Source organism: Prionailurus viverrinus, chromosome C1 (assembly GCF_022837055.1).
Source record: "Prionailurus viverrinus isolate Anna chromosome C1, UM_Priviv_1.0, whole genome shotgun sequence".
Taxonomy (NCBI): Eukaryota; Metazoa; Chordata; class Mammalia; order Carnivora; family Felidae; genus Prionailurus; species Prionailurus viverrinus.
The window spans coordinates 212,630,754-212,655,481 of record NC_062568.1 but is presented as its reverse complement, the minus strand read 5'-3'; the positions used below and the strand labels follow the sequence as shown (position 1 = coordinate 212,655,481).

General features: G+C 63.9%; 1 protein-coding gene across 5 annotated transcripts in view; it reads left to right on the top strand.

Annotated features, from left to right (window-relative positions):
* The window catches only part of PRDM16 (PR/SET domain 16), a 315,844-nt gene extending 292,500 nt beyond the window's left edge, over nucleotides 1–23,344 (top strand). For 4 of the 5 annotated variants that reach the window (XM_047869965.1, XM_047869963.1, XM_047869964.1 and 1 more), the window contains exons 11-17: nucleotides 5,340–5,509; nucleotides 6,129–6,206; nucleotides 11,760–11,929; nucleotides 12,158–12,332; nucleotides 16,195–16,428; nucleotides 17,262–17,436; nucleotides 18,639–23,344. In XM_047869965.1, coding sequence (XP_047725921.1) covers nucleotides 5,340–5,509; nucleotides 6,129–6,206; nucleotides 11,760–11,929; nucleotides 12,158–12,332; nucleotides 16,195–16,428; nucleotides 17,262–17,436; nucleotides 18,639–18,773 — 1,137 coding nt within the window. In that variant the 3' untranslated portion in view covers nucleotides 18,774–23,344. The remainder of the gene's footprint in view (nucleotides 1–5,339; nucleotides 5,510–6,128; nucleotides 6,207–11,759; nucleotides 11,930–12,157; nucleotides 12,333–16,194; nucleotides 16,429–17,261; nucleotides 17,437–18,638) is intronic. The other variant, XM_047869967.1, reaches the window with a different exon arrangement.
* Nucleotides 23,345–24,728: the final 1,384 nt, after the last annotated feature.

Below are 24,728 nucleotides of genomic sequence, written 5' to 3'. Positions count from 1 at the left end.
GCTCGGGACCCCCCATCCTGGGGCCAGGCAAGAGGGCAGGGCTCGGGACCCCCCCATCCTGGGGCCAGGTGGGCAGGCAGGCCTCGGGACCCCCCATCCTGGGGCCAGGCAAGAGGGCAGGGCTCGGGACCCCCCATCCTGGGGCCAGGTGAGTGGGCAGGCCTCAGGACCCCCCATCCTGGGGCCAGGTGGGCAGGCAGGCCTCGGGACCCCCCATCCTGGGGCCAGGCAAGAGGGCAGGGCTCAGGACCCCCCATCCTGGGGCCAGGTGGGCAGGCAGGCCTCAGGACCCCCCATCCTGGGGCCAGGTGGGCAGGCAGGCCTCGGGACCCCCCATCCTGGGGCCAGGCAAGAGGGCAGGGCTCAGGACCCCCCATCCTGGGGCCAGGTGGGCAGGCAGGCCTCGGGACCCCCCATCCTGGGGCCAGGCAAGAGGGCAGGGCTCGGGACCCCCCCATCCTGGGGCCAGGTGGGCAGGCAGGGCTCGGGACCCCCCATCCTGGGGCCAGGTGGGCAGGCAGGCCTCAGGACCCCCCATCCTGGGGCCAGGTGGGCAGGCAGAGCTCGGGACCCCCATCCTGGGGCCAGGTGGGCAGGCAGGCCTCAGGACCCCCCATCCTGGGGCCAGGTGGGCAGGCAGAGCTCGGGACCCCCATCCTGGGGCCAGGTGGGCAGGCAGGGCTCGGGACCCCCCATCCTGGGGCCAGGCAAGAGGGCAGGGCTCGGGACCCCCCCATCCTGGGGCCAGGTGGGCAGGCAGGCCTCAGGACCCCCCATCCTGGGGCCAGGTGGGCAGGCAGGCCTCGGGACCCCCCATCCTGGGGCCAGGCAAGAGGGCAGGGCTCAGGACCCCCCATCCTGGGGCCAGGTGGGCAGGCAGGCCTCAGGACCCCCCATCCTGGGGCCAGGTGGGCAGGCAGGCCTCGGGACCCCCCATCCTGGGGCCAGGCAAGAGGGCAGGGCTCAGGACCCCCCATCCTGGGGCCAGGTGGGCAGGCAGGCCTCAGGACCCCCCATCCTGGGGCCTGGTGGGCAGGCAGGGCTCGGGACCCCCCATCCTGGGGCCAGGTGGGCAGGCAGGCCTCGGGACCCCCCATCCTGGGGCCAGGCAAGAGGGCAGGGCTCGGGACCCCCCATCCTGGGGCCAGGTGAGTGGGCAGGCCTCAGGACCCCCCATCCTGGGGCCAGGTGGGCAGGCAGGCCTCGGGACCCCCCATCCTGGGGCCAGGCAAGAGGGCAGGGCTCAGGACCCCCCATCCTGGGGCCAGGTGGGCAGGCAGGCCTCAGGACCCCCCATCCTGGGGCCAGGTGGGCAGGCAGGCCTCGGGACCCCCCATCCTGGGGCCAGGCAAGAGGGCAGGGCTCAGGACCCCCCATCCTGGGGCCAGGTGGGCAGGCAGGCCTCGGGACCCCCCATCCTGGGGCCAGGCAAGAGGGCAGGGCTCGGGACCCCCCCATCCTGGGGCCAGGTGGGCAGGCAGGGCTCGGGACCCCCCATCCTGGGGCCAGGTGGGCAGGCAGGCCTCAGGACCCCCCATCCTGGGGCCAGGTGGGCAGGCAGAGCTCGGGACCCCCATCCTGGGGCCAGGTGGGCAGGCAGGCCTCAGGACCCCCCATCCTGGGGCCAGGTGGGCAGGCAGAGCTCGGGACCCCCATCCTGGGGCCAGGTGGGCAGGCAGGGCTCGGGACCCCCCATCCTGGGGCCAGGCAAGAGGGCAGGGCTCGGGACCCCCCCATCCTGGGGCCAGGTGGGCAGGCAGGGCTCGGGACCCCCCATCCTGGGGCTAGGTGGGCAGGCAGGGCTCGGGACCCCCCATCCTGGGGCCAGGTGGGCAGGCAGGCCTCGGGACCCCCCATCCTGGGGCCAGGCAAGAGGGCAGGGCTCGGGACCCCCCATCCTGGGGCCAGGTGGGCAGGCAGGCCTCAGGACCCCCCATCCTGGGGCCTGGTGGGCAGGCAGGGCTCGGGACCCCCCATCCTGGGGCCAGGTGGGCAGGCAGGCCTCGGGACCCCCCATCCTGGGGCCAGGCAAGAGGGCAGGGCTCAGGACCCCCCATCCTGGGGCCAGGTGGGCAGGCAGGCCTCAGGACCCCCCATCCTGGGGCCAGGTGGGCAGGCAGGCCTCGGGACCCCCCATCCTGGGGCCAGGCAAGAGGGCAGGGCTCAGGACCCCCCATCCTGGGGCCAGGTGGGCAGGCAGGCCTCAGGACCCCCCATCCTGGGGCCTGGTGGGCAGGCAGGGCTCGGGACCCCCCATCCTGGGGCCAGGTGGGCAGGCAGGCCTCGGGACCCCCCATCCTGGGGCCAGGCAAGAGGGCAGGGCTCGGGACCCCCCATCCTGGGGCCAGGTGAGTGGGCAGGCCTCAGGACCCCCCATCCTGGGGCCAGGTGGGCAGGCAGGCCTCGGGACCCCCCATCCTGGGGCCAGGCAAGAGGGCAGGGCTCAGGACCCCCCATCCTGGGGCCAGGTGGGCAGGCAGGCCTCAGGACCCCCCATCCTGGGGCCAGGTGGGCAGGCAGGCCTCGGGACCCCCCATCCTGGGGCCAGGCAAGAGGGCAGGGCTCAGGACCCCCCATCCTGGGGCCAGGTGGGCAGGCAGGCCTCGGGACCCCCCATCCTGGGGCCAGGCAAGAGGGCAGGGCTCAGGACCCCCCATCCTGGGGCCAGGTGGGCAGGCAGGCCTCGGGACCCCCCATCCTGGGGCCAGGCAAGAGGGCAGGGCTCAGGACCCCCCATCCTGGGGCCTGGTGGGCAGGCAGGGCTCGGGACCCCCCATCCTGGGGCCAGGCAAGAGGGCAGGCCTCGGGACCCCCCATCCTGGGGCCAGGTGGGCAGGCAGGGCTCAGGACCCCCCATCCTGGGGCCAGGTGGGCAGGCAGGGCTCGGGACCCCCCATCCTGGGGCCCGGTGGGCAGGCAGGCCTCGGGACCCCCCATCCTGGGGCCAGGTGAGTGGGCAGGCCTCGGGACCCCCCATCCTGGGGCCAGGTGGGCAGGCAGGGCTCGGGACCCCCCATCCTGGGGCCAGGCAAGAGGGCTGGGCTCAGAACCCCCGTCCTGGGGCCCTGCAGCCGGGCTGCCCAGACAGACAGGGCTCTGCAGGGGGCAGGCTCCCACACCCAAGGTGTGCCTCAGCTCCCCTGTCCGTCAGACGGCCAGGGGATTGCCACCATGGGTTCCCATGAGCCCGGAAGGATGACAAGGTCCAAGACAAGTGAGGAAGGAGAGTGGTGCTCTGCAGGGCAGCCCCGTGGGTCTCTCGGAGGCGGCCAAAGACCCCAGAGCATGAGGGCACTCACCCACCTACGGTTCAGGCTCTAGGAGGGGCAGTGAGCCCGCAAGGCCGTGGGCAACAGCTTGGAGACGGTGGGTCCAAGAATTTGGAACATAAGGTGACAGACCCAGGATGTTTATGAGGGAAGACCAGGGTCAGGGGTCTGGGAATGTGAATCCCCAAGCCAGGTCGTGGCCACACAGCCCGCCTGCAGGCACTCCCATCCCCCACTCCGGCTGCGTCCTCCCAGGGGGTGGGTGCAGAGATGTGGGGGATGCGCAGCAGAGGGGAGAGTTTGTCCACCTGTCCTCACCCCTGGGGGCCGCCCCCACCTCACTTGGGCGTCCTGGTACCTGAACAGTGAGACGGCCTGAACCAGACCCCAGGCCGGGCATTGTTCTCTCTCTCTGCGTTTCCCACCTTGGACAAACACCCTCAGTCGGTGAAACCTGCCCCCCGCCTGGGTTCACAGCTAAACTTAGCACCTCCCATTGTTTCGTCGGGGCCATGGGGTTTGCTTAATAACTTCCCCTGATTTTCCTCGGGTCGGGCTGGAAAAAGCCGACAAGCCAGCCAGGCGCATCCTGTGTTTGTGTTTGTGCGGGAGCTCTAGCGGCCCGGAATATCTGATCGGGGGAGCAGGCCCGGCAGGCCGGACCTTTGGGCGGCCTCAGCAAGACCCACCCAGGCCTGAGGAAGAGAGGCCTGGCAGGGGGCCGGCTGCCCATTGTCCCTCCTGCCGCTCCCCCCTGAGCCGAGCCACCCCCCCCCCCCCTGCTGCCTGCCCCTGGGCCAGAGTGCAGGGGAGGGGAGGAGGAAGCCTAGGGAGTCACCTAATTAAATGGTCTGAGGTCCGGCAGTCACTCGGGCACGATAACTGATGGCCTCTGCAAAGGACAGGGTCACCGCTGTATAAAGACATCAGCCCGCAGTGGCCAAGTGCAGGACTTTGCCAGGGCCTTTCTGACGCCCGACTCAGGTGTGTGCAGCCCCTGGGGTACAGGACGAGGTGGTCCTGCCTGACCGCGGCCCCACACCACCTCTGGAGTTGCCAGGGAGTCTGTGTGCAGAGAGCTCCAGAGCCTTTCAAGGCTGCAGCTAAAACTGAGGTGCAAAGCCAGCTGGGCAGCAGTCTGTGCGCCTGGGGTCCCATCGTCCAGGCGGTGGAGGGGCCAGCGAGAAGCCGGGCAGCAGCCGAGGGGCAAGCTGTCAGCAGGGACAGGGAAGGCAGCCCACGGCTGGTGGCATCGTGTGTCCATGCAGCCCCAGCGGCCCCCTCCCCTCTCCTGTCCCCAAACCCTGAGCCCTCGGGGACAGGCACAGTCTGGGACCCTGATCAGAACTCTCCCCACCAGGCGGAAACGGCCAGTGCCGCGTCCTCCTCCCCCAGGCAAGCCCTTGGCATCTCCAAGGCCTGGAGAGGTGGCCCCTCTTATCCAGGTCACCATGTCTGTGCTGGGTCACCTGGGCATCATCCTTTTGAACACTCAGGGCGTCCAGCCTTGGGCTGTCAGATTCCTTCTTAGAACTTTGCCTGCAATCATGGCCCGCTGCCACTAGGTGGTGCTGCCCAGGCCCCTGGTCCCTGTTAACCTGAAATGCAGGTAGATTTCTTGATTTTTCACGACTCAAAAAAAAAATTAAAGGAAAAGAGAGGAGAGAGAAATCAGACATGATTCTGTCTTTAAACCAAGCTAGGCCCCCAGGAGTGCCGGCCAGGGATGAGGCCAACGGGGCGGGGTGGGGGGTGGGGGTCCCAGGTAAGGCGAGGTGTCATTGCAAGGCAGGAGCCTGCCCCACCGTGTGCCCCTGTCGGGCAGAGAGGCTCCCACGGCCTGGGCCCTGGGCTGAAACGGGGCTCCCAGGGAAGGACGAGCGGCAGGGCTGGCCACAGTGGCCAAGAGGCCCGGAGACGGCCCGTTCTACCCACAGCCTGAGGGCCCGCACAAGCCTCTTGTCCTGGCCCAGCTGCGGATGTGCTCGGTCGCCGGGAGAGGCGTCCACACTGCTCAGGAGAGGTAGCAGCTCAGGGGGTCCCCCGTCTCTCCCTCTCACCTGCCGACAGATGTCAGCCATCGAGACCATGACAGACAAGCTGGAGAGCTTCGCGGCCATAAAGGCGGAAGCGGGCAGCTCCCTGCAGCCCCTCCCCCACCACCCCTTCAACTTCCGGTCCCCACCCCCCACGCTGTCAGACCCCATCCTCAGGAAGGGCAAGGAGCGGTATACGTGCAGGTAAGGCTGGGCGTGCCCGGGGGGGCGGGGCCGGTGGGCGGCCCGCCAGGTGGCCGCAGGGGCCCCGCAGCGGCCGTGAGCCTGCGCGTCCTGGGAAAACTAGGTCAAAGCCAGAGCACCGCGGGGTAGAAGTACACGGTTTGCTCTCCAATGGAGGTCGTTCCCCACGGACGTGTAGGTGTGGGGTGGCACAAGAGAATGCAGCCTTAACCCAGCCGATCAGAACTCGGAGGGTCCGAAGCCAAGGTGTGCTGGTCAGCGTGTAAGCCCGGTTCTCAGAGCCGGGTGGAAAGCCCAGACGCACAGCCTGTCCCCAGCGGCAGGAGCCCGTTCAACGTGGCTGACATATTGCTGGGGGAGGGGGCGGAGTCCCAGCAGGCCAGAGTAGGCGGGGCCCGTCTGTCCAGCGGCAGGTGCAGGCCTCTCTGTCAAGTTCAGCTGGGCCCTGGGGCTGAAGGACAGACTGCAGTCCTGGGGGCCACAGCCAGGCCACCTGCCCCCCAGCTGTGGGACCTCGGGCCCTAGACAGCGAGTAGGAGGAACTGCAACGGGAAAGGGTGCGGTGCCCCAGTCCGTGGCAGCCTGACCGCCTAACGGTCCCCCTGCCCTCTCCACCCAGGTACTGTGGCAAGATATTCCCCCGATCGGCAAACCTCACGAGACACCTGAGGACGCACACCGGGGAGCAGCCGTACAGGTAGGAGCCTGTCCCATCGGGGCCGGGGCGGTGGGTAGGCAGGCTCCCGGTGAGACCGTCCCACCCCCCCCCCCCCACCACTTCCCACTCACAGGAAGGAGTGGGAGCCAGCATGCTCGGGTCAGGTCGCTCCCTGGACCCCAGAGCCGTCGTGTGTCCTGGGGTGTCATAAAGATTAGGCAGGAGGTGGCCAGCGGGCTTCCTGAAGGTTCTTGCCCACCCCCAGAGTCGGGTGCCTGGGAGCAGCTCTCCCACCGCCGCCGTCGACGGGGGCAGGGTGTTCAGAGCAGCACCGGCCAAAGCCAGGGCCCTGGGTGGCCTGATGGAGAGATCCCGCCGCACCCCCACCCAGCTCAACTCCCATACGATGGGTGGGTGGTGGGCCAGGGCGGCACCTAAGGCGGGGCGCGCAGTGGAAAAGGAGCTCCATGCAAATCCGAGTCTGAGCCCGGGCTTGGGGCATCCTGAGGGACTCTCGGGTCGCTAGCCCTGGATGGAAGCCGTGTGTCTGCTCCCGTCCTGTCTCCTCAATGCTGGGCTTCTACCTGCGGGCACGCAGCCACCCCGCAAGTGGGTGTGAGAGCCGTCACTTCTGTTCCCAAGGGGGGTGAAACGGGGGTGCTGTTTCAAAGATGCTGAGCCAGAGGCTTAGACACCCTGACCTGCCCGGGGGTGGAGCCCATGGCCTCTCTAGGTGACCGTCCTGTCCCCAGAGAAGCAGAGCCTGTCCCTCAATCCCTGGGGCCTTCATCAGGAGCAGAAGGGATGGGGGTGACATCTGGCTTTCAGCGACGAGCCTGAGAGTTGGCATTTTATTTATTTATTTTTTAAATGTTGATTTATTTTTGAGAGAGAGACAGGGATAGAGCATGAGCGGGGGAGGGGCAGAGAGAGAGGGAGACACAGAATCCGAAGCAGGCTCCAGGCTCCGAGCTGTCAGCACAGAGCCCGATGCGGGGATCAAACCCACGAACCGCGAGATCTAGACCTGAGCTGAAGTCGGACGCTTAACCGACCGAGCCACCCAGGTGCCCCGAGAGGTGGCATTTTAAATGAGAGACCGGGTGGCAGTGACCAGGCGGCAAATCAGGGAAAACGCTGGTGTAGATGTCAAGACCTCATTCTGGGGTGTGTCTGGAGAGCGGCACCTGCTGGGAACTCGGAGTCTGGTTTTAAGTCGGCAGCACAAGATTCCTGTGCCCCGGCCACACAGAGCTTGGAGTTCCCGTCCCTGGGAAGGGCAGCCACGTGGGGTCCCCTCAGGTGTCGTGGTCCCCATGCCCCACCCTGAGATGCGACCACCACGGGGCCATGTCCCGTCCTGCCTGGACAAGTGACAGCTCAGGTCACTCAGCAGTCATCTGCTCAGTGCCCCCAGCCCACCCCAACACGCACGTTCCCCCATCCCCCCATTCCACAAAGCCTAGCAAAGGGAAGGCTGATTGGGTCTGGCTTCCTCCCCGAAAACGTGTTTTCCTGTAAGGGTAGCCACCTTCTGAACAGTGTTGTGTGTAGGAGCCCCCCCCCCCCCCGAGGGTCGGGCGGTGTTTATGGAAGAGTTTAATTATCATTGATTTCTTTTGCTCTCTCCAATCTGTGAGTTTCGACTTTCCTAACAATAATTGCTTTGAAAGTTTGCATTGCAAATCCTGACTTTATCTGGCTCAAGGCAGCCCTGTGATGGGGAGGGTGGGGTGTGTGATTTCCCTTTTGACATCACTGGGCGCTTCTGGGATCACTTTGATCATTGGGAGAATCTACACTGGAGGAGGAAATTTCGTCCGTCTGTCCTCAGAAACTGTCCAGGGGACAGCCCCCACCCCCCCCCCCCAGCACCTCCACCAAAAGACAAGGACTCCACCCCACCCCCACCCCGGCAGGGTGAATCCAAACCACCGGCTGCCCACCCGGGGTGAGCTCCCCTTCGGGGCCAGCCCCAGGCGTGCGCCCCTTCGTGTGCCCCCCTTCGTGTGCCCCTGGAGGCTCCTCGAGGGCAGGAGGAGGGAGGGAGGGCTGCTGGGGTGCTGCAGAGTAGAGACAATCAAACCAGACGACCTCAGGACGCTTCCTTTTAAGCCCTTGCCCGAGATTACCTAAAATCACTCAGAATGTGTTTCAAAGCCCTGACTCTCAGGGGGGAAAGGAAGACCCCTTAGCGTGACTGACAGTCTGTTTCCTGGAGGGAAGGTCAGCCCACCTGCCGGCCCAGTGTCCTCAGCTAATGGCTTCTCCGGGCTTAGAGATCTTTGCCTGAGGTTGGAAGGTGCCAGAAAACACATGCTCATCTCCGAAAGCTCCAGCAGGTGGGGGGCACGGGGTGCAGTTTGGGCTGGACGGACGTAAACCTGGGCTTGGGGTGAGGGGCTGCTCCTTGTACCCATGCCAGCGCCTCGCCCACGGGTCCCCCCAGGACCCGGGTCACGGTCTGGTGCAGGCCTTCGCGGTCTGGCCAGCGGGCTCCCGGAGGGACACGTGCCTCTCCAGCCGCAGCTCCTTTCCTCCCCGTGAGCCGGGCCCTGTCCCCATCCCCTCAGGTGGCCCAGACCGTCCCCTTGCTTTCCTAGTTCTGATTTTTAGGGCTGGATTTCAAAACTCTCTCTTCGCTTCCCTTCCCCCTTGCTTTTACAACTACGCAGAGCATGTCCCCCTGTGATGTCCGGTCCCGGGAAGGACCCTGCGCCTGCCCCCACCCTGTTACCGCACCTCTGCCTGGCTGGCTTCCCTCGGGCGAGGGTGACCAAGGGGTCCTCTCGAGGCCCTCGCTGCATGCTGCCGGGCCACCGGTCATTCCTGGTTGCAGCCAGTGCCATGGCCGTGATGGTCCACAGCCAGGCCATAAATTTCGCTAGCCACTTGTCGGCTTATTTACAAGGCAAACCCCAGCTGCTCAGAGGACGCTGATCCCCCAAAGCCCAGGGCTCCCTGCTCCCCTAAATTTCAAATGGGCTTCTCTATCCGGGCCATCGGTTTAGATTGGAACCAGGAGAGGGCCACACTCAGGGCTCTCTGTGGCCAAATCCAATGTATGGCTCCCCTCCGCCCCCCTCCCCGGCCCCACAGCGGGTGGAGAGAGAGCTCGGTTTCCAGTAACGAGACAGTCCCGTCCAACCCCGTGTCTGACCGAGGGTGCGCCCCGGCCAGAGCTCGTGGGTCAGGTGGAAGCTGTCAAAGTTTCCTGCATTTCCAAAGAGATGAGAAGGGTGCCGCGTGTGGGTGTGTGTGAGCGCACGCGTAGACAGGCCCCGGGGAGGCCTGTTGTGTGGCCAGGGGGCAGGTGCCCAGCCAGCATGGCCTTGTACTCGGTCCTTCCTGAGCAATCGCCCTGAAAGCAGGATGGTCGCCTGGGGAACTGTCAGCATCGGGGGCAAGGAGACGTCTGTGACAGTGAGATGGGGTGTCCAGGGATGTAAAAGCTCTCCTTCCTGGGCCATCCTGAGGGGGAGCCCAGGGCACCCCAGCACTGCTGACCCAGCCGCGTGAAGGGCTCAAGCCTCGGTCCCTGTGCAGCTCACGCAGAACAGCGCTGGTGCCCGTGTGGGCTTCCAGGATGGCGGGTCCACGCTGGGGCCAGCGGACATCGTGAGGCGTGGGAGGAGAGGCTGTGACCAAATCCGCGTGCTTCCAGAGGCCCGGAGGCGGCTTAGCCAGCCCAACAGGGAAGAAGCCGCCAGGCCAGTCCTGGGCTGAGGGGCAGAGAAGGCTGAAGGTCACTCAGGAGTTCGCCAGGGACGGCGGCCCAAGCCGCTCACGTTAAGATCACGAATGGCTCCTTGCCCGCCGACCGTGGAGGACGCCAGAGTCAGCGAAGCCTCGGCCAAAAAGCTTCAGACACCGAATGAGAGAAGCTCCAAAACCGTACCGTGGGAGACCGGGGTCCCCTCTGATGGGGACTCGCCCTGTTTGCCGTGCATCCGTCCTCAGACCCCCCAGGGGCCGTGAGGCAGGAAGTGGGCTCCCCTGGACGGCTTCATCAAGCTGTCCCTGGGAGCAGGGACAGCTCCGCTCCTGGGTGCAGTGCTATCCGCCCCGGGGGCTCAGGCAGGAGGCTCCAGCTGCCAGCGGGGGGCCTAAAGCTTCCTGCCTCGGGCCTCCCCCAAGTGCACTGTGATGGCCAGACTGCCTGGGCAGGTGTCAAAGGTCAGCGCCAGTGCCTCTCGAGCCGGGCAGGGCAGTGCCGTGAAGGCCGGCCTCACAGCGTGCCGGCCCGGCCCCGGGTGGGAGGCTGGGGTTTCGGAAGCACCCTCGGGCACGACTCGGTTCCCGTGGCCCAGGGCACGTGAGCGTATTCTATGTTGGAGCGATGGAGGGGGGGAGGGGCCTCCTGTGGGAACACCACGCTGCCACACTCAGGACAGGTCCCTGGCACCTCCAGCCGCACCCTCCGGAAGAACACACACCTCCATCGCGTGCCCTGCTGGGACCTGCTGGGAAGACGGCTCCTGAGAGACTCGGTGGGGCACTGCCTCCTGTCTCCTGCCGAAGCTGTTTTTTTCCAAGACCGGGAAATAAACTAGCCTGCGGACAATGTTGCAAGTGTTCACAGCCTGTGACACGGGGAAGCATCCCTGGAGGCCTTCTGAGGACCAGGCACGCACACACATGCACGTGCATTCCTGCACACGAACGCTCGCGCGTGCACACACCTGCACATGGGCACACACACACATGTGCACCTGAACACGACTGCATCAGGTCCCCTCTGCTCGGACTTCCGCCACCAGGAGGCGCCGGCGCGGCTCTGCAGACGTGTGGTGGCGGATGTCGGGCCACCCTCCCTCCAGCTCTAGCTGGGCCGCTGTTTCTGGCTTCTGGGTGTGGATATTTCCCTCAACTGGGAGAATAGCCTCCCTTTCCTGCCCTCGGGGCCTGCGATGCGAGCAAAGGCCGCGCCCGCCCCAGGCCCCCACACCGAGGGGGCACCGCTCAGGTCACGGACACTCTGAGGGACCCGACTGAGGCGCCGGTGGAGGGAGCGTCGTTCTCGGATTTTTTCAGTGCTCGGCCCCGGGCCCGCGATCACCGTCCGCAGAGGGGCAGGGACGCGAGGCGATCGCGTGGGGCCCGCGGGACCCTCGCGGTCCGTGTCAGGGAGGCGGGGGACGGCCTCTGGGGAAGTTGGGGCAGCCCCCGGCCCCCAGTTAGTGAATTGGCACGCGAGGCCCCACGTGCCCGCAAACCCACTAAAAGGCGGCCGGGTCCAGGCCAGCTCTCCCCATACCAGAGTGGGGGGGTGGGGTCTCTTCGCCGTCTCTCCGACGGGAGGAAGGTGGCCGGGAGCAGGATGCAGGCTCCTCCTTGGGGGGGACGAAGGAAAAGCATCGAGAGGCTTCCATGGTGCTCGGCTGCCCCCTTGAGGCTGCTGGGAGTGCGGCCCTCGGGCAGCGGGGAGGGGGGACCCGGGTGCACCGGCGGCCCCGCCCAGGAGGCCCCCTGCGGCAGCAGCACCGCGTGAGTCCCCACCGCCCGCCCCCCTGCCCCGCCGGCCAGGAGGCGGGGGCGGGGCGTCTGCGAGGCTGCGGGGCGGGGCTTCTCTGAGGCGCGCGTGTCTTCCAGGTGTAAGTACTGCGACCGCTCCTTCAGCATCTCCTCCAACCTGCAGCGGCACGTCCGGAACATCCACAACAAGGAGAAGCCCTTCAAGTGCCACCTGTGCAACCGCTGCTTCGGGCAGCAGACCAACCTGGACCGGCACCTCAAGAAGCACGAGCACGAACACGCCCCAGGTGGGCTGTGGGCATGGGGTGGGGGTGGGGGAGGGAAGGAGGAGGAGGGAGAAGACAGGGAAGGGGAGGGGGAAGGGGAGAGGAGAAGACAGGGGAGAGAGAAGGGAGGGGAGGGGGAGGGGGAGGAGAGGAGGGGAGAGACGGGAGGGAGAGGAAGGGGAGGGGAGGGCTCAGCTGAGGGATGCTCTTTCTCTGATGCTCCCCCCCCCCCCCCCCCCGTCCCCACAGTGAGCCAGCACTCCGGGGTCCTCACGAACCACCTGGGGACCAGTGCCTCCTCCCCCGCGTCCGAGTCAGACAACCATGCACTTTTAGACGAGAAAGAGGACTCCTATTTCTCTGAAATCAGAAACTTTATTGCCAATAGTGAGATGAACCAAGCATCAACGCGAACAGACAAACGGTAAGAAGTCCGTTCCGGACCCCAAGCCCACCTGCCTGGCCACGCCCAGAGCAGGGGCACCCCACCCAGCCCCAAGTCTGGATGAGTAGGGGCCCGCAGCGCAGGGTGAGACCGACGGGCACCGTTGTGGCCGGGCTCTGCCCCCTGCACGTGGTGGGGGGTGGGGGGGGCTTCGGCCAGGGGGTCCCCTCCTGCCTCGGTCTCTGGTGGTGACAGTAAGCACCCAGGCTGAGGGTGCGCGCCGTGTGCTTACAGCCGCACCGAGCTGCCGGCGTGCTTTGGCTTGGGCGTCACGGGCGTGCCGTGGAGCACAGGCCGGGTGAGGGCTCTGGCGTGAGTTCTGCTGTGGATGTGAGAGTCTAGAACATTTCTGTGGAGTCCGAGGCACTGCAGGTTTTCAAACAGGAGCGCCGCCCCTTTAAACACACATATGTGCACGTGTGCACACACGAAGTCACACGTGCATGTGCACACACATGCGCGCACACACATATATGCATGCACACGACGGCACACATGTGTGCGTGTATGTACGTGTGTGCACACGTACATACGTGTGCGCATGCAAACCCATGCACACATGTCTGCATCTGCATGAAATCACACACATGCACACATGTACACACATACCCGCAAATATATGCACATGTGCTGACACATGAACACATGTGCATATGTATATACACACATGAAGTTACCCACATGCTTACCTACACACGTGTATATTTACACACATATACACATGTACACACATACATACACACCACATATATACATGCACATGCACACAGATGCACGCACACGCACTCATGCACATGCACACACACTCGTACGCACATGCACACCACATATATACATGCACATGCACGTGCATGCACAATGCACATACACACACACGCACTCACGTACATGCACACGGTCGCAGAAAAATGGCAGAATTCAGATTCGAGATGTGGAGGGTGTACTGCACAACCCTGGATCCCAAGGCTCACGGTGTGGCATTTACTCTGGGGGTCCCTTCTGGAAGGACCCGTCAGACCCCCAGGAAGACATTCTCCTTGCGTAAAAGCTGGGGCCAGACCAGCCGGCATAAAACCAGAGACGCTGCAAACTTCAAGTGGCCTTGGGGTGTGAGCCCCTAATTCTGCAGAGGAAGACAGCCCGGTGAAGTGGGGGGGGGGGGCTGCTCCAGCCACAAAGCCGGGACTGGAACCTGGGCCCAGAGCCCTGGCCCTTAGGCTGGCCACAGGAGGGCCACCCAAGACAGAGGCCAACGAAGAGCCTACAAGGGCTTGTCAGTGGCATCCACCACGGGGTGGGCGGCCATGCCAGGGTGAGCCCAGGAGTGCCGGGAAGACCTTCACGTCTAGAGCCCGGGTGGCCCAGCTCTTCGCCGTGAGGACCAGAAACCCGGCAGGACGGAGGGGAGAGGAGACGGCATCACCCTAACCTTCTCCACGGAGCGTCTCAACCGGGGCTTCCCGTCCAGCCCCCGCGGGGGGGGGCAGGAGTCGAGGCTCAGACAGAGAAGACTGGGCCCCACGTCCCTCAGAAAGCCCGGGGCGGAGCTGGCCACAGACCCAGGCCCTCGGATGGCCTGTCCCGCTGAGACCCTGTCCCCGGGAGCTGGGGAACCTCCAGGAGATGTCCCACATCATCGCCAGAAGTGAGAACCACGATCACAGTTGGCACGAAGCCACCACCCTGCGTCAGGTGCTGAGACGTTGGCGGTTCTGTGTGGGGCCGACGCTGACATTATCGGGTTCTCATCCGGAACCAGTTTCCTTCTCTTGATCGTCAAGGAGAATCTAGGGATGCCAGGCTCCCTGGCCCCGGAAGCGCTTAAATACCTGGGCTGAACTGTGTCCCCCGCCAAATCCTGACCCCTAGGACCTCAGAACGTCACCTCGTTTGGAGATAGGGTCTTTACTGATGTAATTGGTTAAGATGAGGTCACCAGGGTGGCTCCCAGTGCCACGCGATGTCGTGAAAGAAGAGATTAGGGCACAGCACACACGGGGAGAAGCCGTGTCATGTAGCAGAGATGGGAGATGGGGAGATACACCTACAGCCATCGGGCGCCACGGATCGCCTGCCAAACGCCAGCGGCTGCGGGAGGCCCGGACAGTTGTCCCTGAGCCTCAGAAGGAACCAGGCCCACCTGCACCCGGCTCTCAGACTCCAGCCTCCAGAACCAGGAGAGTCCGGGCTCCAGTTGTGCAAGCCCAGCCCCGGCGCTGGGTCACGGTGGCCCCGGGACGTCACCTGCCACAGGTGCCCACTCTGTCTGAAGCTGACGCCAGCCTGCGGGACCCCATCCTCTGTCCCTGCTGCCCCCCACTGAGTGCTCCTGGTGGATACAGGCCTCCTGCGCGGGGCTGCGGTCCCTGCTTCCAAACAGAGGGGCCCATATATAGAAACTGCAAAGCTCTCTTAACTCCGATTAGACATGCACAGGGCCACCTGCTGAACACAGTCCCAGTCCCGGCCCCCAAGACAGCCACCTGCGCGGTTCATCCCACCCTCACACCGCCGAGGGGGCACAGGCTCCGAGATGGCAAGGTCACCCACCAGAGAGCCAGGGACAAAGGCGAGACCCGGGTCCCGGCCCGTGTCACTTGGCTCCAGAGCCCTTGCCCCTGGCGGATGGATGCGTGCCTGGTGACAGTGCGAGGGGCCATCGAGAAGGGGGACGTCAAGGGTTCTGCACGTCCGGGAAGGCCGGTCGCGTGTCAGCATCTTACACTTCCTCCAAGAAAGGCGAGGGTGGAAAATCAGCATGGCCGACAGCCTGGAGATCGGGGACCTCCCGGCCCAGATCCGTCTGCACAGATCCCTGAGCGTGGAGGCCAGCAGTCACTCGGAAGTGACATCCCCTCTACCTGATGCCCAGACCAGGACCCCGGTCTCCCCTGACATCAGTGGATGGATTCCTGTGGGCCATGTGAGCTCCAGGGGGAACGGGGTCTGGGGGCTCTGAACTCCGGCCCAGACGTGGGCTCAGGAGGCGTCTGCCCAGCCTCCGCCTCCCCCTCCACGCTGGACACCTGCCAGGATCTTCAGAAAGAAACGAGAAGGCTCACCATCACTCGGCTTGGGTTTTTTCCCTTTTTTTTTTTTTTAAGTTTTTATTTATTTTGAGAGAGAGAGAGAGCAGGGGAGGGGCAGAGAGAGAGGGAGAATTCCACACAGCAGACCTGCCTTGGGGCTTGAACCCGTGAACGTCGAGACCAAGACCTGAGCCGAGATCAAGAGTCAGACGATTAGCTGGCTGAGCCACCCAGGTCCCCTGGGTGTTTTCCTCTTAATAACGAGGATCCAGAGTGGAAAAGTGTCACCCAGCCAGAGTCACTAGGAGGGAGATGTGGGGTCTGGGCTGCAGGAGGGAGGCCATCGGCCTCCGAAACAAACTCATCTGGGTGGGTTTCCCTGGCTGACAGCAACCCAGCCCTCACCCTACAGAGCCCTAGGCCCCCAGAGCCTCTGTCGGCAGAGGCCCCCTCACCCTGGGTTGCCGGTGTCCCTGTGTCCTCGTGGCTGGCCAGGAGGAGCCAGCAAGGGTCGATCAGCAAACCTCCCCAAGGGTACCCCTTGTGCAGTGCCCAACCCCAGCTCCAGCGCCCAAGACCCCTGTCCCCGCTAGACTGGTCATGGCCTCCCTCCCTGACGCGCACATCCTGAATCCATGCTCTCGCCCCTGTCACGCCCTCGCTCGCTCCTCAAGGGGCTGCTGAGGCCGAGGGTTCTGACAATGCAGGCTCTTTCCACAGGGGGGTGAAGACGGCCGTGGGGGGAGAGCCAACCAGAGCCCAGTCGGAGGCCTTGTGGGCCCCGGGGCTAACTCCCTCCCCTGTCCCTTCAGGCCGGAGGTCCAGGACCTGGACGGCAACTCCCAGTGTCCGGGCCTGGCCAGCGGGAAGCCAGAGGACGTGGAGGAGGAGGAGGAGGAAGAGGAGGAGGACGACGACGACAGTCTGGCGGGGAAGTCCCAGGACGACACCGTGTCCCCCACGCCCGAACCCCAGGGTGCCTATGAGGACGAGGAGGACGAGGATCCACCCACCTCCCTGGCCGTGGGCTTCGAACACACGCGAAGGTGGGGGCCACGCCCGGGCAGCCTGACCTGCTAGGGCCCGGGCCAGGGAGGGGCCTGAACATCGTGCGGGCGACCTCGCTCTCAGGCCACCCGAGGCCCCAGCATCCTCCTGGTTGGGTTCACCCCGGTTCCCAGCAGGTGTCTCCACCGCGGTGGGAGCTTCCACACGCAGGCTGCGAGGCCCAGCCCGAGGCAGGGGGTCAGGGGCTGGCCCGCCCCCTCCCACACACACTTTCCAAGCCTGGGGGGCGGGGGCAGGCACGCTCCCGAGCTGAGCGGGAGCTGAGCGGGAGCTGGTCCGTAGCGACACGGCCTCCATCCTGCGGCCGGGGCAGTGGTGTCTGGCTTCCAGCGGGCTGAGCACTGGCGGTTTGCAAGCAGGGCAGGCCGGACCCCTCCCTGCGCGGCCCGGCTGCTCACTGCCTTTGTCGGGCACCAGGGATGCGGCCAGCACTCCAGACGGTCCTGGGGGAGCCCTGCAGGGACTGCCCGTTTCCCCTCGCCCCTGGGTCCTGGGAGCGGGAGCCCCCGCGCCCTCCAGAGCGGCCCCCCGATCTGTCCTCCGTCCCCAGAGCCCCGGGCGCCCCCCCGCCTGCTGCTTGTGGTGTGTGCACGCCCTCGCCCCCTCTGGTGGCCTCCGTCCGTGGCCCTCCTGCATCTGTGTGGCTTCTGTCCAGGTGTCGACGTGTCTGTGTGTCCGTCTCCTTGTGCATGTGGCTCGCGGAGGTGCCATGGCGTGCATGCAGGCACGGAGCCGGCCGTGGGGCATCAGAGAGGCGGCCAGAGGCCAGACCAGCTAACGCCAGGCCCCCTCTCCCCGGTCATTGGTGCAGGTGTATTGAGGAGCAACCAGGCGGTCTGTTAGCTTTGGAGCCGATGCCGACTTTTGGGAAGGGGCTCGATCTGCGCAGAGCAGCTGAGGAAGCGTTTGAAGTTAAAGATGTGCTTAATCCCACCTTAGACTCTGAGACTTTAAAGCAGACACTGTACAGGCAGGCTAAGAACCAGGTAGGTACCGAGCAGAGCCCCCCACCCCCGACACCCCCAGGCCAGGTGGCAGGTGGCGGCCGCGCCTCCTCTCGTGGTGGCCATCCTGGGCCTGGGGCACGCCAGGACCGCTGTCCCGGGGCCCACTGCATCGGCTAGAGACGGCCAAGCCACCGCCCCTCCCCCCCGAGCAGGGGCGGGCCAGGGAGAGGTTGAGGCAGATGAATGGGGACCGGGCACTCCCGGACGCTTGGGTCGCTGCCCTCTTGTCCCCGGCGACAGGCGCCCACGGCCGGGCGTCCAGCCTTGAAGCCGGGCGGGCCTTCCTCCCTCTCCGATTCAAGCACAAATGGCTGGCGGCCCAGGCTTCTCTCGAAGGAAGCCCCCTCTCACACAGCCACTTGTTCCACAATGGAGCTCCGGCAGGGTCAGCGAGGGCGTCAGGGTGGGCCTCGACCCCCCCTCCTGTAGCGCAGGCGGCCGCAGGGCCCTGCTTCCTGCTTTCATCCGTCTAGAGGGGCGGGGTCTCCGTCGGCCCACCCCTGAGTCTCGGCAAAAACCGTCTGCGTGTCTGTCTTTGTCTTTTTACTAATCCTGTCCAGAGTGTAAACCCCGGGTGGGAGGAGGGTCGGCCTTCCCCCGCCCCGCTCTGCTCCGGATGGTCCCCGGGTCCCATTACCTCGTGGCCTGTGTCTTGTGGCAGAGTCGTCCCGTGGGCCAGCCATGCCCCAGGCCCAGAAACGCGTCGGCACCCAGCTCAGACCAGCTGTGCGTCCGCTTCCCCGGGTCGCCCCGCGCTGTCCCCACGGTGGTCCCGACGGGCAGCCCCCAGGCCCACCGGTGCCCCCCAGACAGACACTGCCTCTTGTCGACCACCAGCAACTCCCAGGGCCCTCGAAAAAGTGGGGGTGGGGCAGGGGGAGCACCGCAAAGAGCCGAGGGGCTCCTGTGCACAGAGGCCAGCCAGGACCAAGGCTTCTTGCCGCTGTCTGCACGGGAGCCCAGCAGACGCTCACCCCGCCACCTCCCACCACATCTTCCGCTCCCGGCCCCAGGGGAGAGTCTGGATCTGTGCAAGGCTAAGCCCAGCCAGAGGGCAACGGGGGGCTAGGAAGGGGCCCTCTGGGATCTGCAGAACCCCAGCTCACGCAGCTCACCTGCCTATTGTGTGTGTGTGTGTGTGTGTGTGTGTGCACGTGTGTCCTTGTCCTCTCCCCGGCCAGGCGTATGCAATGATGCTGTCCCTCTCCGAGGAGGCTCCTCTCCACACCTCTTCCCAGAGCCCTCTGGACGCCTGGTTAAACATCACGGGAGCCACGCCAGAGTCCGGAGCCTTTAACCCCATCAACCACCTCTGACGGGCCCAGGACGGGCTGGGGTCTGAGTCCAAGCAAGGCATCGTGGGGCCCCGACGTCCCAACAGAAGTCCCGGCTGCGGGAGATGGAGAAGTGAGCCTTGGGGAGCGGCGCGGCCCGGGCCAGAGAGACCCCCCATCACCTGTGTGGATCACTCCTCAGCACCCCCCCCACACACACACACACTATGGTTCAGCTCTAACTTTTCCGGTGAAAACTCAGAACCCAGGAGTCGCTGAGCGGTCCTGGAGCCCCACAGTCTAAGAATTGGTCTCCCGAACAGCGTTCCAGAAATGGTACAACGCACGGCCGGCCACGTGCAGCTCGCGGGAGCTGCCCACGGAACCGACCCGCCGGGTGAGGGCGGGATTTCAGTCCCAAACTGAAGCCAGCCGGGCCACTTTGGCACCCGCCTGGTGCCTCGGAAAGGAACGGACAGACACGGGTGTGCCCTGGAAAGGGAGATCGCCCCAACGATTTTTATAATGAGAATCACGAGAGTAACCCTTTTGGTAATCTTATTGACGACAGAGTCTATTTAAGCATGTGGTTTTAAAAATAGACAGTATTTTTTAAAGAATCGAAAAATGACTTGCAAATTGTTTTTTAAGAGTAATTTTGCATTGCTTTGAAATCTCAGCCTATTTGCAAGCCCACACTGGGAACTGGTACCGTGTTTGGGTGTGCTCTTTATACTGTAGATAACGGAGAAATTTTCTATCCCTGACCGTGTTTGTAAAGCCGTGATTCTGCCCCCCCCCCCACCACCCCAGCCCTGCGCAGAACCAAGGGGGCTGGGGCCCTCCCCTGGGAGCAGTTTCAGACTGTACCTCGGAATTCTTAGACGTGGTGTCCTGGGCTGGCCCAAGGCTGGGAAGTGTGTGTGGCATGTGAGTCGTGCCTGCGGCCCCCACCAAGACCCCCCCGATTGAATGGGGAAGGTGGGAGCCGCGGCCCTGGTCCCCTGTGCAAGGGTGGGCTTGGCATCCCACGCTCCTGCCCACACGGCCTGCACATCAGCCACACCCACGCCGGCCACCCTGCCGAAGGGGGGCCCCGCTGGCCACACCGGGTCTCCAGCCCGACCCCCACCCGCACCGTCAGACGGACAAGGGGGAGAGTGGGCATCCCCCGTGGCCGCCGTGGGGCGCGTTCTGCGGCTCCCCTGCCCGAGGCCGCCCGCCAGGCTCTGTGCCCGCGTGAGACCCGGGCTCCAGGACACGACCACCACCTCTGCTCCACGCGCGGCTTCCTGGCGGGCCGGCCCGGCTCCAGGACGGAAGGGCATCCAGGTGGGACCTGCCTCGGGAGCAAAGACAGCACAGCCCGGTCGGGACGGGTCTGCTTCTCCACTCGGATGGGCTTTAAGTTATTCCCGTAGGGGCCAATTTCAACTCACAATTCGTTTCCCTGATGGAATTTACCTGAATCTGTATATAACTTGTAATTTTTTCTAATTCATTTCTTTTCTTATTTTATTTCTTCCTTAACAGTATTTTGGCATTAGACATTCTTATTGTGAAGAAATATTGTTAATATAAGTATCTAGTGAAGGACCAAAACCGTGTATAAGGTTGTGTGTTGTGTGATTGATAACCAGGGAGCGGGGAGGTTTTAAATGTGCCAAATACCCCCGCGCCCCCCGACGGATCCTGCTGCCCCGTTTCCAGACAATCACGTGTTTTTGTTAAATTAGAGTCTCAGTTACCTTTGCATTTAAGACAAGTGTTCTATTTATTTCTTTTATTGTTTGGAAGAAAAAAAAAAAAAGAGTGTCCCAACAAGAAGAGAAAAAGATCGCCCAAGTGGCCCTTAAAAAAGAATGTAGACGCAAGCGGTGAGGGCGCGGCCGCACCTGAGGACGGGGGGTCTGGCGGGGGACGAGTCCTTGGCTCTGGCCCAGGGGCAGCAGGCAGGCCGGAGCAGCCGCGCCCCCGGGTCCCCCCCGCCGCTCCAGGCCAGCGACAATCGTCTGTGTCGGCGCTGGAGGCCCGCGTGGGGCCCGCGGGCCCCGGCGAAAGGGTTCCCACCCCGCTCTCGGTCCACAGGAGGCAGCAAGACCCAGCCGGCCTCGCGGGCGCCCAGGCCGCTCACACGCGTGTGTGGCTAGAAGGTGGCCGCGCTCCAGGAAGAGCTGAGGCTTTGCAGGCGGGGCCCCCTCACCTCCTCACACGCACCCACCTCCACCCCGGGCCCGCCAGGCGTGGCGTGGGCTTTCCGATTTCCCCTCCATCCGCGTCGGACCGTTTCGCAGAGCCGACCTTGGACGTAAACGCCCACTTCTGTAAACCCAAATTACATTTCTTCTGCTAAAGAGTAAGGTGTGTGCTTTTTTTTGCGATATGCCTCTCTCCGCCCAAAAGAGGAAGTTTGGCCGGTAGAGACCTGAGTGCCTGTTCTCCGTGGTCCCAGATAAGGGGCGTTGTGTCCTTTCCGGCCAGTCCCGGCAGGCATCTTTCTCTTTCCCTCCCTCCCAGCACCCCATGCACATCTTGAGTCCTTACCTTTGTCCCCCTGAGAACAGCTAGAGCACTAGCCCCATTTCTCCTAAACATTCAGTCCCGTGGGCCCAAGCACTTGACAGATCCGGGGGGGGGGGGGGTCTGTCCCTGGACCCCCGACAGAGTGACCATTTCCTCCCCACGCCTGGCACTTCTCCCCGCCCCAGACCACAGGGAGCTGCCCTCCCTGCGGTTCTGCATCTCCGGGCCACAGCACCAGCACGGGCCAATCAGGCCCAGCCCGGACGGTGGGGGGCCGGGGAGCCGGACGGCCAGAATTCTGAGACCCCAGCCTCAGGGCACGGCTGCAACAGGGGAACGGGCTGGCTGGCCGTGTCCTTGGGTGGTGGCCAGGGTCAGGCCCGTGCACTCGGTCACCACCGGGCCAGGGTCCTTCTGTCCAGCCTCGACGGTGTTCTTTCTTTGGACGATTGACATCCCCTAATGGAAATTCAGAAGGAAGCCTCCTTGCCCTGCCCTCCGTCCCTCAGACCTCGGCCGCCAGCGGCCGCCGTCCCACTCCACCCCCGCCGCTGCTCTCGGCCCCGGGACAATTGGGTAGGACGCATGGAGCTCCGATCCTTTGGCTAGACAGGGCCTTCATGAGTAGGCCCCAGAGACGCCCTGTTCTGAACCCAGGGGTGTGCACTCCTGCAGCCCGCCTGGGACCCCGGGTGCGCATCAGTGGACAGGGTGAGCCCCTGCGGCCTTCCCGTCCGAGGCAGGAGCACAGCCGGTCTGCCCAGACCCTGAAAGGCCCAGCGCCTCCACGGCCCGAGCCTGGCCCCGGAAACTCGCAGGGCCCTCGGCCCTCTCTGTCCTAGCTGCTTCTTCAATGAGCGTTCGCAAAGCACTTGCCCAAATACGTGTCACCCGTGGTAGCCTTGAAGCCTCGAAGCACTGGATTGTGGTCCCCCCGCCCCATCCCCCCGTCCCTCGTCCCCCTGCCCAAGTGACTGAAATCTACTGAGCTGTATTTACTGTGCTGCCCGGGAGAGAGGCGAGGGGGCAGCGCCACCCAGGAGAGCCGGGTACCTCGCTCCCGGCCCGGCTAGGGTGGCGAGGCCGCGGCCGCTCCCGGTCGGTGGAGGTCAGCCGGGAATCAAAAGCCATGAAACTGTCTGTGCAGCAGCGAGCAATACTGTGACAAGACATTCCTGCGTGAGTCCAGGAGCCTTCCCTCCCTCCCTGCATTCCAGTTTTGTGGTGTTTTTCCTTTCTGTCCCCGATTCGTCCTACGGCTTTGGGAAAAGAAAGAAAAGAAAACAAAGCAAAAGGCAGCTTGAGTTTCCAATCGTGCAATTCACTCGTGAGCAGAGCACTTCCCAAGGTGTCTCTCGGTGTGTTTCCTACCGTCGGTGTTCCCGAGACGAGGGAGGCTGAGCCCCCGTGTCAGAACACATCACGTGTGCATATGTAACTGCTGGCAAGACCCCCCCCCCCCACTTGCCCTTGTTCCATTACAGATTCGGTTCAGTTTGTTTTCTGGGTTTTTGTTTCGTTTTTCTTTTAGAACTGTATAGTGTTGAAAAAGAAATCAAGTGTAAATGTCAGGCTTTCAGATAATGTTTTTTAAAAAAAAAAAAAAAACCATTGAGAAGGAGGCAGGTGTGTGTCCCATGTCCCCCTGATTGTAAATTGCTTCTGTTACCAGTAAACCGTGCATGGCTCGTGTTTAGCGGTCATTACTGTGTCTGTTCGTGAAATTTTTATGAAAAGGAGAATTCCGTAGATGCACTTGTTGAATTACGTGATTAGGGTCTACGTCCTCCGGACTAGGAGCTCAGAACTGCTCACGCCAAAGCGCAGTTCTTAATCGACGCGGAAATCGCTGACGACCGTGAAGTCAAAGACACCCCGTGTAGCAAATCATCGAGAGTGATTCTGCAGATTTCGTTTTGATGCTTGTGATAAAGACAGATGTACTTGTGTCGAGAAACGTCTTTAAGATGAAGGCTAGAGCAGCCGATCGGAGGTTAATGCTGTAGAATAGGACTATATGTAATCTTTCCGATGCTACAATGAATTTATACATGAGATTGATACGCAATAAATCTGTGTGCTTTTCTAAGTCTCGGTGCCCGCGAGCTTCACTGAGGGGCAACAGAGGCCCCCGGGGTGGGGAAGGACTCGGGGTCGGAGCGTGGCCAGCGGCAAGGCTCGCCAGCCTGGGTCAAGGGTCCCCGGGGACAGGCTGCGGGACGTGCAAGGCCATCATCTCAACACCACCGCCAGGGCAGGTACCCTCGCTAGTCACATTTCCCAGAAAACAATCTCAGTGAAGGTGCCACCACTCTGGATGGCCCTGCGGTGAGAGCGGTGACCTCCAGGCGGGCTCTCCCCTAAGTGCGTCTCCCCCGAGGCACTTTGGCCCCCAGGCGTGTCCACCTCCAAGCCTGTCTGCCTCCAGCTGCACCTGGGCCCCGAGCCGGCCACCGGGAACTCTTGTATGACGTCTCTTGGCGGTGGAGAAGCCCCTCCCATAAGGCCAATCCTAAACACAGCCGTTCCCGAGGGTGGACCTCCCCACTGACTAGCCCTCCCCACCGGCCAGCCCTCCACAGTGGCTATGCCTGCTGTCCTTGCACTGTCCCCAGTTGGGACCCAGGCGACGGCCAGGTGGACTGGGACTGAACAGATGCCTGGGGCTTCAGGGGGGCTCCTCGCCCCTCCTTTACGTGCCCCCCACCTTCACCCACTCAAGTGCAAGGTTCAGCCCCTAAATTCCGGGGACTCACAGCAGGAAGTCCGCCCGGTGGCCTCTCTCCTTCCACCAGAGCATGGAGTTGAGGCGGATAGCTTGCCTTGCACACTCAAGGAGCTGTCTGTCTAGCAGAACAGGCCCCACCCTCCCCAGGACGACACACGGCCCTCCCCAGGGGTGTGAGGCAGGAAGAAAACAACATTTAATGTCCAACAGACGAACTGGGGGACGATGCCTTCCCCCTGGCAGCTGTAGAAGAGTCTGGTCCAGAGTTTCCCCGCAACCTCTCGGCCCCCCGGGACTCACAGAGGCCCCTGCGCCTGTTCCCTGGTCGGAAATCACCACTTGCACTGGATTTGGGGCTGCAGAGATGGGAAATGTCAGGACTCACCTCTCAATCCCCAAGGCCTGAACACTCTCTCGGTAGAAGGTGGGCTGCACACGTGGACGCGTAGATGGGTGGATGGACGGACGGATAGACGGTTTGCTATAAGGACCCTCACTGCAGGCAAGTTCCCACATGGATTCTGGGAACGGCAGTGCCTCTGAGGGGCCCGAACGGGCTCTGACGGGAGCGATGGGGAGACGAGGCCTGGGGTCCCTGCCACGGCAGTGCTGGTAGCCACAAAAGGGAAGAAACAGAAGTTGATCTTGAAACAAGATCCCCGGACCCAAATCTGGGGCATTGAGCCTCTGCATTCTCTTAATACCTTCAAGTGAAGTGTGTTTCCCCAGGGAGGCGTCGCTTGGGG